The 19,216-nt window shown below is 36.9% G+C and overlaps 1 protein-coding gene across 1 annotated transcript; it reads left to right on the top strand.

Moving 5' to 3' along the window:
- The first annotated feature begins 9,221 nt into the window (after positions 1–9,221).
- Positions 9,222–18,341, top strand: LOC132107316 (uncharacterized). The gene is made up of 4 exons (XM_059513553.1): positions 9,222–9,452; positions 11,629–11,808; positions 11,882–12,017; positions 17,324–18,341. Exons 2-4 carry the CDS (start codon positions 11,631–11,633, stop codon positions 17,841–17,843), a joined length of 834 nt encoding a protein of 277 aa, XP_059369536.1. The 5' UTR covers positions 9,222–9,452; positions 11,629–11,630; the 3' UTR covers positions 17,844–18,341.
- Positions 18,342–19,216: the final 875 nt, after the last annotated feature.

Raw genomic sequence — 19,216 nt, 5'->3', positions numbered from 1 at the left:
CAGAGAGTTTGAACACCAGGAAACACACAAAACGTATACTTTGAATGTACTGTAAGACAGCGATCTTTTTAGCACCAAGGACCTGTTTAATGTCAGACAATATTTTCACAGACCTGGCTTTAAGGTCTGACAGATAAATACAAAAAAATAAAATGATACGACTGGCATAAAAACTGTGGTATATTGTAAATATAATAATAAACATGAATCCACTGTGTATTCATATGCAACTTTATTAACAGCGTCCTAGTAACATCGCGCCAACAACATAACATGAATAATATATAATGAGCAAGTACACAATGAATCCGTTTTAAGTTTTTTTCTTATCCTGAATCACTACGTTACACCTATAATTAAGTGATAATATTCTGACTATTTTAGTCTGGTTGGGGTCGGCAACGCTGAAGAGTAGCACAGTACCTGCGTGACTCGTCATAGATGTAAACAGAGAGAAGTAGCTCTGGCTACAATGTTCTTCCGCCAGACGCGAGCGCCAAAAGGTACCGGTCCGTGGCCCAGGGGTTGTGGACCGCTGCTGTAAAAGGCCATTTGCACACAACACATTTTTGCATTAAAAAATGCATATGTGGGCAATGGAAAGGGAAAAAACTTTGAGACAGTTTTTAATAGCTTAACTAATGCTGCATTCCATTTACCTTGAACGTCGGATGTCCATCCATCCATCTTCTTCCGCTTATCCGGGGCCGGGTCGCGGGGGCAGCAGTCTAAGCAAACCCAGACTTCCCTCACCCTAGACACTTCCTCCGGCTCTTCTGGGGGGACACCGAGGCGTTCCCAGGCCAGCCGGGAGACATAGTCTCTCCAGCGTGTCCTAGGTCTTCCCCGGGGTCTCCTCCCAGTGGGACGCGCCCGGAACACCTTCCCGGGAAGGCGTCCAGGAGGCATCCGGAACAGATGCCCGAGCCACCTCAGCTGACCCCTCTCGATGTGGAGGAGCAGCAGCTCTACTCTGAGCTCCTCCCGGGTGACTGAGCTTCTCACCCTATCTCTAAGGGATCGCCCAGCCACCCTGCGGAGAAAGCTCATTTCGGCCGCCTGTATCCGGGATCTTGTCCTTTCGGTCATGACCCAAAGCTCATGACCATAGGTGAGAGTAGGAACGTAGATTGACCGGTAAATCGAGAGCTTCGCCTTGCGGCTCAGCTCTTTCTTCACCACGACAGACCGGTACATCGACCGCATTACTGCAGAAGCTGCACCGATCCGTCTGTCAATCTCCCGTCCCATCCTTCCCTCACTCGTGAACAAGACCCCAAGATACTTAAACTCCTCCACTTGAGGCACGAACTCTCCACCAACCTGAAGTGGGCAAGCCACCCTTTTCCGACTGGATAGAAAGTCGGATGTCAGAGCTGGAAATTATGTCACACCCAATCCAGTCGTATGGCCATTCGTACATATTTTACTAGGTGGCTAATTCATAAGAATTCGTACAACCTCACTTGTACAAACTTGTATGTTTTGTGAAAAATCTGACATTTTACAAGGTGGCAAATTTGTAGGAATTCATACAAATGACCATGCCTAAACCTACCCTTTACAGAAAGAGTGAGGTCGTACGAATTAGCCAACTTGTAAAATATATACTAATTGCTTGTGAAATAGCATTGTCACACCCAAGTGGACCGTGTTCCAGCACAGAAGTAGGAAAACCAAGATAGATGTATCCATTGTAAGTGTCATGTTAACGCTGCTGCAGGAAGTAGCATTCACAGTATTTAATGTTAAAAACACGGGATAATCCACAATAGAAGCTGGGCAAACACACATAGAAACAAGTAGAGCCGACAGAGACAGACTGGGACTTAAATACAGGGGATGATTGGAGAAACACAGGTACATGGGATGACTAATCAAGCTAAACGAGGAGAGAAAGATGACCAAATAAGGAAAAACAGGAACACAAACAGCAGCAAAACACGACACAGAAAAGTCCAAGAATCTGACAGTAAGCAATACCAATCAATTAAAAACACATAAAAAGGAGTATTTTGCACGGATAACACTGTAGTTTCATGACCACAATTAGAGGTTGGAAAGTATTGTGTGCAACACGGACAGAGGCAAGCAGAGATGCTAATAAACAATATATTACTACTGTTTTGCTACTTTTGATGCACTGAACAGCCATATTGAATTCTGAAGTCATTTGTGGAGTTGGAACTCTAACTTGAAAGGATGTTCCAGTTAAAAGTTCCTACTTGCGAACTCTAAATTTCCAGCCTCCGAGAACAAATGTAACGCAACATTAACTTGAGTGGTGTGTTTTTAGAATGAAACAAACATCCGTCTGGTATCTATTTACATTCTATGCATTCTATGAGTTCTCACTATGGAAAACAGCACATGCCAAATGTGACCCTCTCTGTGTAAACCCAGCTAAAGTAATTTATATTTGTGTGTGTGTGTGTGTGTTATTTACTACAAACAGGTTTTCTACAAACCTGATTCCAAAAAAGTTGGGACACTGTACACATTGTGAATAAAAACAGAATGCAATGATGTGGAAGTTTCTAATTTCAATATTTTATTCAGAATATAACATAGATGACATATCAAATGTTTAAACTGAGAAAATTTCATGGCATCAACACATCTCAAAAAAGTTGGGACAAGGCCATGTTTACCACTGTGTGGCATTCCCTCTTCTTTTTATAACAGTGTGCAAACATCTGGGGACTGAGGAGACAAGTTGCTCAAGTTTAGGAATAGGAATGTTGTCCCATTCTTGTCTAATACAGGCTTCTAGTTGCTCAACTGTCTTAGGTCTTCTCTGTCACATCTTCCTCTTTATCATACGCCAAATGTTTTCTATGGGTGAAAGATCTGGACTGCAGGCTGGCCATTTCAGTACCCGGATCCTTCTTCTACGCAGCTGTTATGTTGATGTTGTAATTGATGCAGTATGTGGTCTGGCATTGTCATGTTGGAAAATTGAAGATTTCTGAAAGAGACGATGTCTGGATGGGATCATATGTTGTTCTAGAACTTGGATATACCTTTCAGCATTGATGGTGACTTTCCAGATGTGTAAGCTGCCCATGCCACATGCACTCATGCATCCCCATACCTTTAGAGATGCAGACTTCTGAACTGAGCGCTGATAACAACCTGGGTTGTCCTTGTCCTCTTTAGTCCGGATGACATGGCATCCCAGTTTTCCAAAAAGAACTGAAAGAAAAAGGATCTAGTCTTTTCATTTTTTACTCACAACTTTTACAGTGTCCCAACTTTTTTGGAATCGGGTTTGTACATAAAATCATCCTTCATAAGTTAAAGAACATTATGTGAAAATTGAACCTTTATATCCTTTATATCTTTATATTTTTAACCTATATATTTAGACTTTAATATTGACTTGAGTAAGGCTACGTCAACGATTGAAAGTATAGTGAAATTAATGGTTGAAATCAAACTTTGATGCTTGTTATCTCATAATTAGGTTTTGAGACATTAGCCTGAATTTCACAGAGAGGGCCACAAATGCAAATGTAATCTCAAAGTACAGCCGTACTGACATATTGATAAATTTAAACTCATATCTATCACTCAGCACACAGGATTCATTTTTGGTGGCCTGTAACGTGTTCCTCTTTGAGCTGGTGTCAAATAATTAGCTGTGTAATTGGAGCAGGGTCACCACTGACAGATACATATCTTGAACAAACAGCTACAACATTTATCTGACCGCTGCTATGTACGTTATGCAGTTGCTATTACCAGCATGTCATTCTGTTCCTTGTGTGTATAATACACTGTGTGGTGAGGGATTTCTATCATTATCACTGAACAATTATAACCTAAATATAACCATGACGCACACACATGCACAGTGACCCTCAGGGCTATAAAGTGTTTTGCAGTGTATAGCAGAGCATAAGTATGTAGATAACCCAAATTCATCAGCATCAGTGCAAAAAAAAAAAAAAAACACCCGGATGTTTTAGACACAGAGGACTGGGTGCCTTAAAAACTGTTTACCGTATTTAACATCACATTTGTATGCATTTGAATGCTGGTATTTGTATGTTTTTCTCCACTATGGAGTCTGATTTGACTGCCAGAAGAGATGCATTTGCTGACAGCAGAATCAAAAACTGTGAATAAGAATGGGTCATCCAACATGACATTAGTTATCCAGTGCATGCCACTCTATTATACTACATCAGCAGTGTAAGAAATCAAAAATAAAAATGACCAGATGACAGACGTCCATTTGCACAGACAGAACGCATTTGATCACTGCATCAAAGACAAGGTAAGACAATGTGATAAGATGCAATAAAATATTCCTGGTATGACTAATGCATTAAGACAAAAAAGTGAGAAGAAGAACTGGTAAAGGCACAGCCAGTATGTTCTGCACCTTGGCATGTCTCCACATCGCATAGTGAACTGAGACGGATCTTACAGCACTGGATGTGCTGCAGTGCATGTGTGTGTTGTAGTGCTGCATTGTGGGCGTGTAGGAGTGTTTGGAGAACTTTTGTTCTCTTCTTTTCTATAGCTCTCTTTTCTATAGCTTGAAAAGCTGAATCAGCAGAAGCTTCCAGCATAATGCAAACCACTGACCCAATCTCTTTGTATTTCTTTGGCTTTAAGAGAAACCAAGGAGTGTCGATATACAAGATGAGTTGTAGCACTATGTTTTGTGCATTATAAATGGGCTCAAATCACTATCTATCTATCTATCTATCTATCTATCTATCTATCTATCTATCTATCTATCTATCTATCTATCTATCTATCTATCTATCTATCTATCTATCTATCTATCTATCTATCTATCTATCTATCAGTCATAAAAGGACCTACAACTAGAAACCATAACAGGAAATAAAACTACTCTTCAGGTAATTTCACACAGACTTTAAAAATGCATCAAATCACTCCAGTGTTTGTAGTCTATTTGGTTATTTAGCACACAAGCCTGTTTCAACCTAGTGCTTGGAATAATCTGTTCATCGAAGGCCTCTGGCGGAGCTACTGTAATAATGCATAAAAGTAGCTTGAATCTGTGCTCACATGAAAGCTTCTGGGGGTAGCCGAGAGAAAGAGAGAGGGGTGGGGTTAGAAAGCTCGCCCTGTGCTGCAGGCGTGTGCTAAAAACAGGCCTGTTGTTCCATGCTTTCAGGATCAATATAAGAACAGAGTGAGCTATGAAGAACCGAAGATTAAAAGGTGGTTATCCCACTGATGGGCCCATCACTCATTCTTGAGGGAACTAAGTATTGATTTGGATGAAAATATAATTGTTTTGTGGGCGAGGTTGCGTGTTTGTGTGTGAGCTCTGCAACTTTTTGGAAAAAGTAATAGCCTACAAGTATAAAATGTTGCTATTTGTGATTTTTACAAAAAAATAAATAAACACATGTTTACAAAACTACCATTTACTTTATCTAAGACAGATGAAAATTATGAGCCACATTATCACTGTTATAAAGCATGTAAGTTTTTCAACAGTGGCTTTTTAGTGAGTATTTTTGTAGTACATCGGTACCGCTGCAGACAATTCTGTGTGTGGACTGTATGAACGAATCAAACTAAATCACAATTTGATTAATTCATTTGGTGCTTAAATGCTCGGACTACTGGATTCTGATTGGCTATCAATGTTTTTATCGTTCATTATAATTATTCAAATATTCCTCTGTGTTGGTATTTCATCTTATTCTCACATAATTAGAATGATTAAAACTTTATTATTGATCTTTCTTGGAGTAAATGGGCCCTAAAACAACCAACAACACCAAACATACAATCAAACTATTTTTAACAGCTTATGCACGTTAGTAGCTATGTATATGCTATATTCCAAGTTTTCTGAAGCCATATAGTATAAGTCATTGTTCATAATTTCTTCCCACATTTATGTCTAAAATTAAAATAAAGAATGACAGATTGTTGCTGTTATTTGGAAGTATTGCATGATAGTTTACTGATGGTTTGAAATCCTTATTTGAGTATTTATGTTTTACTTTTTGAAACAAATTTTCACTTTAGTTAGTTTGCTCCTGACTGAGTTTGTTATAGGGTGAATGTTGCCATCCTTGTGAGTATAATGTTATCTTTCTTAAACATGTGCCAGTTAACTCTAACCCTAACCATTAATCCAGAGCTTGGGCTGACAGTGCTCCAGGCTGGCTTTCTGATAAACACTTGCGCTTTTGGCTTTTCTTTAGTGTGATTCTCAATGGGACTAGAGATTTGCCATTACAAGACTGACCCAAATTGCTCAGATCCTATTATAAGTTAGCCTGAGGCTGCTCATGTTTGAATGAGAGAGGCGTCACGGGCCGAACTTAAACCCAGCTCACTGGGAAAAATATGGTGTGTTCAAAGGTAATATGGTCATTTATGGAGAAAAAAATAGACAATGTTTTTTTTAATATAAAAGAGATGTAAGAAACTCTTTAGGTCGAGAACCTCCGGCAACATTTGTGCTGGTTGAAAACTCTCATATAGCTGAGAATCAAAGAATTTTATAAAAATTTCAGAGATATAATGTGTGTATAGTGTGTAATAGTGAGTATTTATTTTGTATATGCAGGTATCAAAGTCAAATGAAAATCTATAGCAAACGTATTGGTCAAAATTTAAAGCATCGCACAATTTCAGGATCAAAATCTGAAACCACTCTGATCATATTCACACACATTCAAATCAATGTAATAAATTTCACACACACACACACACACACACACACACACAGACACACACACACACACACACACACACACACACATATCAATTATAATATTATACATATAATATTAATTTTAAAAAGCAAACTATCTTATATTCTAGTTCATTGCACACAAACTGAAATATTTCAAGAGTTTTTTTTATTATTATTCTGATGGTTATGAAAAAAAATCAGTATCTCAAAAAAATGTTATATTGCAGTTTGGAACATGCAAGCACAATTATGGGAAAGACAACTTGACTAATGTCCAGAAGACGATCATCAACCCCCTCCACAAGGAGGGTCAGCCACAGAAGGTCATTGCTGAAAGGACTGGCTGTTCACAGAGTGCTGTATCAAAATATATTCATAGAAAATTGACTGGAAGGAAAAAGTCTGGTAGGAAAATGTGCACAAGCAACAGGGATGACCACAGCCTTGGAAAGATTGTCAGGAAAAGTCGATTCAAGAACTTGGGAGAGCTTCACAAGGAGTGGACTGAAGCGGAGTCAGTGCATCAACACCACACTCAGGAAAAGAGCTACAGCTGTCACATTCCTAGAACCAAGCCACTTCTGAACCAGAAAAAACATCAGAAGCATTTCACCCTGGCTAAGGACAAAAATAACTGGACTGTTGCTCAGTGGTCCACAGTCCTCTTTTCAGATTAAAGTAAATTTAGCATTTCATTTGGCAATCAAGGTCTGGAGTCTGGAGGATGACTGGAGATGCACAGAATCCAAACTGCTTAAAGTCCAGTGTGAAGTTTCTGAAGTCAGTGATGATTTGGGGTGCTGTGACATCTGCTGGTATGTTCCATTGTGTTTTTTCAAGTTCAAAGTCAATGCAGCCTTCTACCAGGAGATTTCCGAGCACTTTACGATTGCGTTTTCTGATGACAAGCTTTATGGAGGTGCTGATTTCATTTTGCAGCAGGACTTTAGCACAGTGCCAAAACTACTTCCAAGTGGTTTGCTGACCATGATATTACTGTGCTTGATTGGTCAGCCAACTCACCTGACCTGAACCTCACACAGAACCAATGGGGTATTGTGAAGAGGAAGATAAGTAACATCTGAAAAACAATACAGAGGAGCTGAAGGCCGCTATCAAAGCATCCTGGGCTTCAGTAACACCTCAGCAGTGCTACAGACTGATCACCTTCATGAAGCAGTAATTCATATAAAAGGAGCCCCAACTAAGTATTGAGTATTGAATATTCAATTTTTTTAAGATACTAAATTTTAGTTTTTTTTAAGTCATAACCATCAGAATTAAAACAAAAAACTCACAGTTTGTGTGCAATGAATCTAGAATATAAGAAAGTTAGCTTTTTTAATTAAATTACAAAAAATAAAGACATTTTCCATGATATTCTATTTTTTTTAGATGCAACTGTATATATCTATATAAAAGAAATAAAATAGCTATTTTAAATGAATAACATTTCACTATATATTTGTTAATCAATTAATTCAAAGGTAAGCATACAAAGCTTTTTTAAAAACATTAAAAGACTTTCGTAGTTTTACTTTGTAGGCCATGTGCTTGGTATTTTTATAAAAAAAAAATTAATTAAATGTTTTATTTTTTGGATATGCCAATAACGCATTAGAAAATATTGAGTAACACTTTAGAACAAGTTTCCATTAGTAAATGTTAGTTAACTACATTAGTTAACATGGTCAAAGCAAGAACAATCCTTCTACAGCATTTATTAATATAAGTTAATGTTAATTTCAACATTTACTAATGCATTATTCAACTCAAAAGTTGTGTTTGTTAACATTAGTCAATGCACTGTGAATTAGTGTACGAACAATGAATAACTGTATTATTAACAAAGATTAATAAATGCAGTAAAAAATGTATTGTTCATTGTTTGTTCATGTTAATACATTAACATTAACTAATGGATCCTTATTCTAAAGTGTTACCGAATATTGCATTTCTTTTGTAACTAAGCTATAACTTTCTCACAACAGTAAACACTCTGGGTTTGAGCTCATTACATTCAAGTAATAATTATCTAGAATAAAGTGTCAGCGAGAGGGAACTCAACCAGACGAGATCAACCGAATCACAGGCCTATGTTTTTCATTAAACCTTATGATACAGTAAGTGCAAATAATGGGATATGTTTACAGCATTACATTATTACGTGCTTTTAATATCAATATTGTGCTTAAATTTGTCCGATTACATAATGACAAGCACTTAAAGTGTTAAAGGCAATTACAGAACATTATTACACACTTGTAGTACGATTTATAAGCTACTAAGCATAAACGTTTGCTAACATAAAAGCTTTGAATTGCATCTGCCCTTAAGATGTTAAAAGACGTTAAAAGAACAGGTTATAAAGCTGCTTTGATCTTCCCTTCTTTATCCATGCCAGCCAATATAAATGTGTGCTGGTATCCATGGAGAGCTTGTCATTGTCACTGGTCACTGGTCATTATTTTGTCAAGAGCCCTAGTTACCCTTAGTAACCATCAGGGTGACAGAGGAGTCTGAATAACAAACTAAAGAAGAAGACATTGTGTGCATCTCATTGTGAGGAACTACAGCCCCGAGGGCATTTAGCTAAAACTAAAGATTACTTTGGATTATTTCCTGTTTTTTTGTCTGTATTTCATTACATATAGGGTCAAAGTGTTAACTTTTTTCACTTTAGCACTGGAAGATGGATCCTGTTTCTTAGTTTGAAATCTGTCACTTTTCAAGCTGGACTGACTTTAAAGTAAGTTCTTTTCATGATTTTTTTTGCCGTTATGAACTACTAATGCTACAAACCTTAATATAATTTTATATAAAAAAGATTTTGTTTAATGAGAGCACTTCAACGACCGCTGCTGTTTCTCAGCTGTGCGCACAAAAGGCTTTTTCACCAGAGACTGTGATTGAAGCTCTTGATGTGTGTGTGGGGGAAAGCAATTTTGCCATTGTTATGCTTTTGTAGTAATGGACTCGACCTTTAAATGATTTAATTGAAGATGAGGAATTTATTTCAGATGGTGGTAATGATCGCTAATTAAAGCAGGTATATTAAAATTATTTTCCAGTCCTTGCTGGAATCCATTTCTGATTGAGACTAATTGCTCTTCATGGCCTCTTCAAACATAATACAATATGCTGCTGCTATCTTAGCTGATGAGTAATATGCACTGCTGAAAAACAAACAAAAAACAAACAAACACAGAATCACGTTTCATAATTGTTCATAATTTATTATTATAATTTTCTTTTTTTTTCTTTTTTTTCAGCCTTTAAGGTTCTTGATGGTTAATATTTGATAGTTGTGAATGAGTTAAAGTTATCAGACTAAATCAGAATTGACTTTTTGCATACACTTGGTCTTATTGTGATTGATTCATCAATGCAAATTATTCCAAAAAATTAAATTAAATTAAATCTCAATTTTCGATAAATTCAAGCTCCATCGTATTTTTTTTCTTTTTAAATATCCTGTTTTAGTCAGAAATGCATTGAAATGCAGAAGTAAAATGGATTGTGATGGCTGTTGATTTTAATACAAGTCACTGGCCATGTGAACACAGATCTGAACTATTTCTACTACAAACACAAAGATTTGCTCTGACAGCTTTGACTTAATCATTAATAGAGATTTCATATGCAATGTGCAAAGGCATGAGTAAGCTGGTCTAAGGTAAAGATCACCACAGAGGCCTGGTATGAGCCAGTGATAAGAGGAAGGAGGAATATTTTACTGACACAAACATATTAAGATCAGTACTTTGGTTGAAGAGAGTTCAAGGGAAGTTTAAAAAAAATCTAAAAGTTGATATAGAGTTGTTCATTAGCAAGCAAGCAAACAAAAATAGTTTATTACTTTTACTTATTATGACATTTCACTTTACATGCGCAATAAAACCTCTGGAAGCTAGTTTCCACCACAGGATTAAAATAAATAAATAAAAATGAGTTTTTTTCTTTTAACTCACAATTTTTCTTTTTGAGTTTATACAGTACCTCACAATTTTGTCGCAATTCTGAGAAGAGAAGTCTAAATTGTGAGATAAAAAGTCACAATTTCCTTATATATATATATATATATATATATATATATATATATATATATATATATATATAAAATATGGCAGAAAAAAATAACTGTCAGATGTAAAATCAGAATTCAGAGAAAATATCGGAACTGTGGGATATAAATTCAGAATTGTGAGGATAAAAACAATTAAGAATTCAGAGTTTATATCTCACAGTTATTCTAGAAATACTCTATAATACAATACATTTCTGTATAATTCTATAATAAAGTTTCTATCATTATAGAAGGACAAAAAGTTGTAATGACCTTGTTTTGTTTTGTCTTTCATACGGTAGAAACAGGCTTCCATAGTAACCAGTTTAGCAAGCCACCTTACTAATGGTACTAATGGTAACTATTTTGCTTTATTCAAGCCCATAACTCATTCACAATGACCCAAACAGACTGAAAGCCGCTTCCTCACGTTTGACTGATGAACGCTGTGGAGGAAGTGCTTCATCAAAGCTTGTATCTCTTATCCTGCTGTGGGCCATGTCTCTCTCTCTTTAATCCTTGATGTTGGAAAGGACTATTGCCTAAAAACATTTTGAATATGTTACATGTGTCTTTAAAAACTTGTGAAATTATTGGGTGTTTAAAGTCATGTACGTCTGACGTTCTACTGAAGACCAAATTTACATTTTGTTTGAAATGGCGCAAAATAGAGAAAAGTAACTAACAATACTGTGTATAACATTAAAGTTATTGAATAAGTTCTTGTTAACTGAACTGTTTCATGAAAGCCAAACTCTGTTGGTCTGATTTTGAGTGTGTTTTGGTATGGTACAGCTTTATCTTTTTTGTGATATTTTTGTGACATTACTTAAATATATTAACGAATCATCATCATCAGGCATGCGTCGTGGAGACTGGTTGCCTTGGCCTGGTGAGGCTCAGAGACGAGACGAAAGGAGGGCCGAAGCCAGATTGGCTGAGGGTCTGCAGAGACTTGACCAGGCTAAACATTACCACCTCAACACACTGGCCAGAGAACAGCGCAGACTTCACAGAGACCTCATCTCCATCAAAACAGGTGCGTGAGGGAATACATCTCTCTAAAAGAAGCTGGAGCATTTAATAAATTAACCATAGCTCTTTCTTGTCAGGTAATCCCTGGAAAAGAGGACTCCAAAGTTTAGGGCTACGACCCTCCAACCATGATGTTGTTCGCCCTGCTGCATCTTACAAGAGGACCCTGTTACCCATCATCCCCATGGCAGGAAAGGAGATAGACAGTCACAGGTGAGACCAAGTTTTTTTTGCAAATAAAGTTTGTTTGTTTCCTCTCACTATCTTCATATTCACAAGCAAAAATGGAAATAAGCATAAACAATTGAATATACATTACTGACTGATACCAATAAATGAAAGAACCGGCAAGTGTTTGGTCAAAAAAACTAAATAGTACAGATTTTTGTGCATCTGATATTTAAATATTAAATACTTTCAGGTATTTTTATCCAATAAACATTCATAGCTTGATGCAACAACTCTATATGCTTCAGTTAGTGAAGCCTCTGATAAATCTGATGGATTTCAAAGAAAATGTGATGTGTCAAGATGAAGCTAATCTCTTTAGTGCCTCGTTACGTATCATGACTATCCAGCAGCTCGCTGTCCCCTGTATCCCAGATACAGCCGTGGCATGTACCCCACTCTGCAGTTAGGCTGGGGTTGGCATGGATTTCAACAAGGAATGAGAGAATTTATTCCACTTGATACTTGACACAGCACAACTTCAAACAGATCGTAGAAAACGAATCCGTTGCAATTGGGATCTCTGCTTCAGGGTATGATTCTAAAAAGGAAACTAGACACATCCCACCCATTCTATAAATGTTTGATATTGTGTCTTAGACCCACTTTGCATTCAAAAAGTCATGTGTAGGATAGAGCAATGGAAACAGGGAATGTGTTTACAGTTAAAGGACCCCAAAACAAAATGTCCCTACTGTCTCTGAAATGCAGAATGTCAGAATGAGAGTCCAAACAGCTGATAACAATATTCAATATTTTGTAGTTCCTTTGGCTCAGTGGTTATGCATTGCATTAACAGTGCAAAAGGTTGTGGGTTCGATTACTAAGCAATACATGTTAGGTAAAAAAAATGTATAGCCTGAATGCTGTTAGTCAATTTGGATAAAAGCGTCTGCTAAATGTAAATGTATTATGGATATTTTAGGTGTAAGCAATGGTTTGAAGTTAAAAACATATAGATTATAGATTTGTTTCTTATAAACATGCAGCTTTTTACTTTACAATGCATTGATTAATGGACTGGAGTGATGTGGATTACTTTTGGATTGGAATATTTTTATCAGCTGTTTGATTCTCATTTTGACGGCACCCATTCACTGTAGAGGATCCATTGGTGAACAAGCAATGCTAAATTTCACCAAATCTGTTCTAATGAAGAAACAAACTAATCTCCACCTTGGATGGCCTCAGGGTAAGTAAAACTTTAGCAAATTTTAATTTTGGGGGAACAATTCCTTTAAGAGAAAGTATGGGAGAAATAGACTTAAATGGCCACTTTCCACATTTGATCCAATTTGATCCAATATGTCTGTAATCTTCTTAAATTACCATTTAACTTTGTTTTAAATTACTGGAAACCTCATGTGTGCTACAGAATTAAAAAAAAAAAAAAAAAAATAAAGACAGCATTTAGTCCGCAGGGCAAGTAAAAAAAAAAACCTCCTATTCTGTATTAAGGAATGAATGTATTCACTCGAACACATATTCAGTTATTTGGGTCTGCACAGGCATATTTGTTTGGATTGTGTGAGAGGATCAAATAATGTTTTAGCATAACAAGATGATGGCGAGCTTGCATATATGTGCTATATGAATGTGAATGTGGGTTTGAGGGTCCCTGGGAATGAAAGCTGAATCAGATTGTGCTTTTTGTGTGTGTGTGTGTGTGTGTGTGGTCTGTTATGTATGTGCATGAATGCTTTCTGATTAGAGTGACGGGCATCTGTGGTTGAGGGGATTTCCACAGTTAACCGCACCAGTGAATCTGATGATGGGATAATCACATACACACACAAAGCCATCCATCCTCAAACACATACAAATGACTTAGTAAAAGATTTATTAGGTTTATCCCTCTACATTGATATGCTGATCTATTAATATATTTACACTGACAATGAATGAGAATGAGACAATGAATGAGCGTGAAGGAGGAGGGCACTAAAAGATTTAAGAAGCAATGTATCAGTGATCCAAAGAAGTTGGTGAAAGGCTGTGGTCATCTAACAGTTAAAGATCTGGGCTGCTAATGAGAGAAATCGCTCTCCTGTTTATGCCCTTGAGCAAAATCTCAGGTTGTTCCACTGGAACTGTCCATTCAATAAGGGAACTCAAGATTGCTTTAGATGACAAGCATCTGCTAAATAGCAAGGAAGACACAAGAGAGATGGAAATAGACATTGTTTTGACCGTCTCCTTCTCCCACAGTGCACCGTCTGCACTTCCTGTAACATCCACTGCAGCCTCCTTCTGTCTGTCTGCTCTGTCTCTCTGTGGACCTGAAGGGAGGTTGGTGGTTCTTCGTCTTTATGCTTGTTAGGCAGACAGCCTGTGGGCAACCAACTAGTGCCTGCTTCACTTTACTTCCCCTTATTTCCTGTTTTCCTTCTCTCTTTCTTTCCTTTCTGGTTCACTCTCTGACAGAGACACTCTGTCTTGTTTCCTCTTCTCTCCCATCTCTTCCTTCATTCTGTGATATTGGACGTTTTTAGCTGCCCAGTCAACATCGGACCAGATTTATGTTTCCACACATATTTTTTTATGTATTTTATTGTTTGAATATATGTACATAATAAGGGTCAAGATTACAGACTGAAATCCATCACAATGAAGCATCAAGTGGGCGGAAATGTAATCTTTAAACAAAAAAAAAATTAAATGATTTTCAAGAAATATTTAAACTGCAAAAATGTCCATTTAAAGGTAATAACATTTTCATTGCATATGAAAAACATTTGAGTTTACAGATGTTAATCATTATTTTCAAAGTATTTCTTTACAAACATCATGAATTTATTAATAATTATCATTCCGTTTTTGGGGAGTTGCACCACTTGACACTCTGAACAAACCTTGTCTCATCATAAAAAAATTCAAATTATCCACTTATTGACCTGTTGGTTGTATCATAGCATTTTTTTTCCTCAAATAGTTTTGCATATACAGTATACTATATATATATATATATATATATATATATATATAGACTGGTATTTATGAGTGAAGTGTTTTTAAATGAAGGGAATATATATTATTTATGTAATAATAGGTGCCAAACACCTTTTCAATAATTGTATTATTTTAATGTCTTTTATGCCCTCTTATACAATTTCAAAATGAATTTTAATTTAATTATATTTTAACTTATATAATTATATTTTCATTATAAAATTGTGTATTCAAGTTTTAGTAACAATAAGTTGTTGTATGTTAACATTATTTAACTGTATTAGTTAACATGAATAAAAATTAAAAAGTTTCTTAATCTTAGTTCATGTTAATTTCATTGTTTATTATAAAATCTAAATTTGTATCTGTTATTAATATTATTTAATTAACCTGTTTACATGAACTAACAGTAAAAAGTTGCATTTCCATTATTAAATGTTGAAAAGGATTAATAAATAGTTTAACAAATGCATTGCTCGTTTATAAGTTAAGGTTAATTAATGCATTTACTATCATTGAGACCTGTTTTTATACAGTCTATGAGACAGATGCATTGAACAAATGATTAAATGCAGACAAAAAAAGAGCATCATCATGTCACAAATAGCCGGTGCCTCATTTAACCTTTGGGATTACACTCTTCTCAGCTCATTTTCTTTTCCATCATACCACCCTTTGCCAAGCTGCAACAAATTAACAGTCTCTCTCTGAGCGTTTGCAACTGCTGTCTAGTGTGGCAGGTTGAAGAGATGAGCACTGTCCTGACATGACCTAGTCCATCCAATCAGTGCTCGCTGGACACAGACAGCAAACTGCCGCAAAACTGCCATGAAGCCAACGTGCCTGTCTGAACTTTCTCATCTGATCAAAACATCTAACCTCATGCTGTGTCAGTCATACTGTCACAGGAAACTAAAGTGAACTTGAGTTCCTGATAGTAATGCATTCATCCATCTTTTAGCTGTGTAATGGTTTGTTAGCTGTGCATTTAGGACTTGTCTTAATGTTCTTCTAATTGAATGCTGGAAAAACAAAAACTGCTAAAAGAATGACGGTAGAAGTGAAAGACGATCCTGACATTGAAAATGTCCTGAGAATAACTGTGGTGACATTGTCTGTTGAGTAAGACAATATTTCTGTGCCAAAACCTAGAGAACTGCCAGGTTGTCCAATACCTACAAAGCTAGGTGTCTTCTGTGGCATCATCCTGACTGAAAGTTAATAAGAAGACCCAGACTGAATGTGCTAGCTGTTTTTTTGCTGGGCTGAGAGTATTAAACTCTTATTGGTGGTTATGAAAGTCCATTTCAAGGAAAGTCGGTTCACTCTGTAGCCATATTTGCTATGCCTACTGGAAGCAATTCGGGACATCCAAGAACAATTTCTGTCTACTTAGTAGTAGTAAAACAGACATTTTTAAAACTTGTAAAACTCACATGAAGGCTGTGTGTAAATTTGTCATTGACATGCGACCTGTATCCAGATGTTTTCCACATACATACACATTGAAAAGACAAGTGTAAACTGATGAGAATGTCATCCGAACAGCATGTCAGAAAAAAGACAGATCTGAAGTGCGCTTCCCAAAAGCAACTATGGTCACAAGTTCCATCATTACCAATAGTGGGGAAGTCATGGCCTAATGGTTAGAAAGTCGGACTCCCAATCGAAAGGTTGTGAGTTCGAGTCCCGGGCCGGCAGGAATTGTGGGTGGGGGGAGTGCATGTACAGTTCTCTCTCCACCTTCAATACCACGACTTAGGTGCCCTTGAGCAAGGCATCGAACCCCCAACTGCTCCCCGGGCGCTGCAGTATAAATGGCTGCCCACTGCTCCGGGTGTGTGCTCACAGTGTGTGTGTGTGTTCACTGCTCTGTGTGTGTGCATTTCGGATGGGTTAAATGCAGAGCACAAATTCTGAGTATGGGTCACCATACTTGGCTGAATGTCACTTCACTTTCACTTTTTCACTTTCAATAGAGTTCAATGGAACTTACTTACTATCATAGTTAGCTTTTGAGAAATGCACCCCTGATCGGTTACCCAGATAGAGAAGTCAGTTGATGTTGCTAAGTGTAAATCCTGTCAAACATGCCCTTAATATTTGTGAAAACCAAGGAGTCAAGGGTTAGCTTGTTAGAATGGCCCAGTTAGCCTCTTATAAGGGAAAAAAGCAACTTTCTGATTTTAAAAGTTGAGCAATGAAGATGTAGACTGCAAAATAATCCTGAGTATGTCATTGTGAAGCCAATTAGCATTGTCAGGATGTCATTTTATGCAGGCTGCTGCTGACTTTAACATTTTAAGTAATTATTTTTCTCTATCACTCCTCAATCTCTCCAGGTCCTCTTCCCTGCAGGCTCGTGTTCAGGAGTTTATGAGCAATGGGGAGAAAAGGGCAGAACACTCCTTTGAGACGCTCTGTCTGCCAGACCTAAAACAGCAGCTTGTCACCTCTCTCACCGCTACGAGCACAGATACAGAAAGAGAGGAGAGCAAGGAGAGAGATATGGATGGAGAACAGGACAGAAACAGAGGGGCCCACATGGACATAGTTAGGGACAGAGAAAAAGACAGCCAAAAAGACAGGGAATGGATGCTGTTAAGGGAACGAGAGAAAGTTAATGAAAGTGGATCTGAGATACATGGGAATAGGTGTCCGTCCTCTCCTGTCTCATTCCCCTCTGAGATGCTGGCTCCGGATGGACATTTAAGAACAGTTCACACGTTACCAAACTTTGCCCAGGCACTGGCCGCGGCCCGAAAAGCAAGATACATCAGATACCGAGGACAACCGCTGTGTGAGCGAGAACTCACCATACGAGAGATATTTGCCCGAGATTCAAGAGCTCCTGCTCATTAAGACACTAAAACAGTGGTTCTTGACTGGTTTTAATTACCATGTTTTAATTACCATAATTACTTGATGACAGCCTGTCCTGGATGTTCTACTAGAAGCTGTTCACATAGTTAGTTCACCAAAAAATGAATATTCTGTCATTAATTACTCACCCTCATGTCGTTCCAAACCTGTAAGACCTTCATTCATCTTTGGAACACTAAATAAAAATATTTTGGATGAAATCCGAGAGCTTTCTAATCCCTCCATAAGCAGCAACACAACTACCATGTTAAAGGCCTAAAGACATCATTAAAATTGTCCAAGTGACATCAATGGTTTAATCGCTCTTTTATGAAGCTACAAGAATACTACAAGAATAATTTGTGAAATGTCTTCTGTGTCAGTCTTCGAAAAGCGTTCACAAGAGTACTATGCATGCATGTTCATTTGTCTGATGTCACATGAACTATTTTAACAATGTCCTTATTAACTTTCTGGACATGTCAGGACATGTCAGTTGTGTCGCTGTCTAGAAAGCTCTCGGATTTCATCAAAAATATCTTCATTTGTGTTTCTAAGATGAACTCTTACGGGAACGAAATGACAGTGAGTAATTAATGACACAATTTTAAAATGTCTGAGTAAACCATCCCTTTAATGCCCAAAGTAGACCTCAGTTGTGATGCAAATATTTACTGTATGCATATAGCTGAATGTGTAGCCTTTGAAAGTATATTTTTTGATTAAAAAAATTGATAAATTTAAGCTTTGTCCAGTGTCTAAATTGACTTGAATGTAATTTTTTTCTTATTTTGCAATATGTTTTCTTGAATGAGACAGCCTTATATGGCCGACAAAAATGTGACCCTGAAGCCCCAACCTTCGAAATAAGACTTTAGAAAATCTGTCAGTAAGTGTGTACTATGGTATGGACATTATCTATGCAGTATGCATAAAGTTGAAGTATACTTTGGGCTATTATATATTAGACATTACTTATCCAACTCTGTGCTAACTATATTATGTCCTTACAGTAAATAATAACAGTCATTTCAACATAGTGTGAATGCACCTTTCATTATTTGCAGTTGAGAACCACTGAGCTAAAACACACAAACCAAAACACATGCTCACAAACAGTAAAAAAAATCTTTCTTGATCTTTCCTCTACTGAAACTCACACACATACATAAATTTATAATATCCATTTAGATGTTGAGATATGTTAATAATTGTAACATGATTAATTACAAAGACAAATCTGTATAAGCACCTTGTAATGGTTGTTTATGACTGATATCTAAAAGAAACAAAACATTTAAGGATGCTTTAACACTTTTTTTTATCAGCAGCAATAAAAACAATAATAATAATAATAATAATAATAATAATAA

The sequence above is a fragment of the Carassius carassius genome, chromosome 27 (assembly GCF_963082965.1).
Source record: "Carassius carassius chromosome 27, fCarCar2.1, whole genome shotgun sequence".
Taxonomy (NCBI): Eukaryota; Metazoa; Chordata; class Actinopteri; order Cypriniformes; family Cyprinidae; genus Carassius; species Carassius carassius.
Note: the sequence above shows the minus strand (reverse complement) of the source record. Positions and strands in the feature narration are given on the sequence as shown.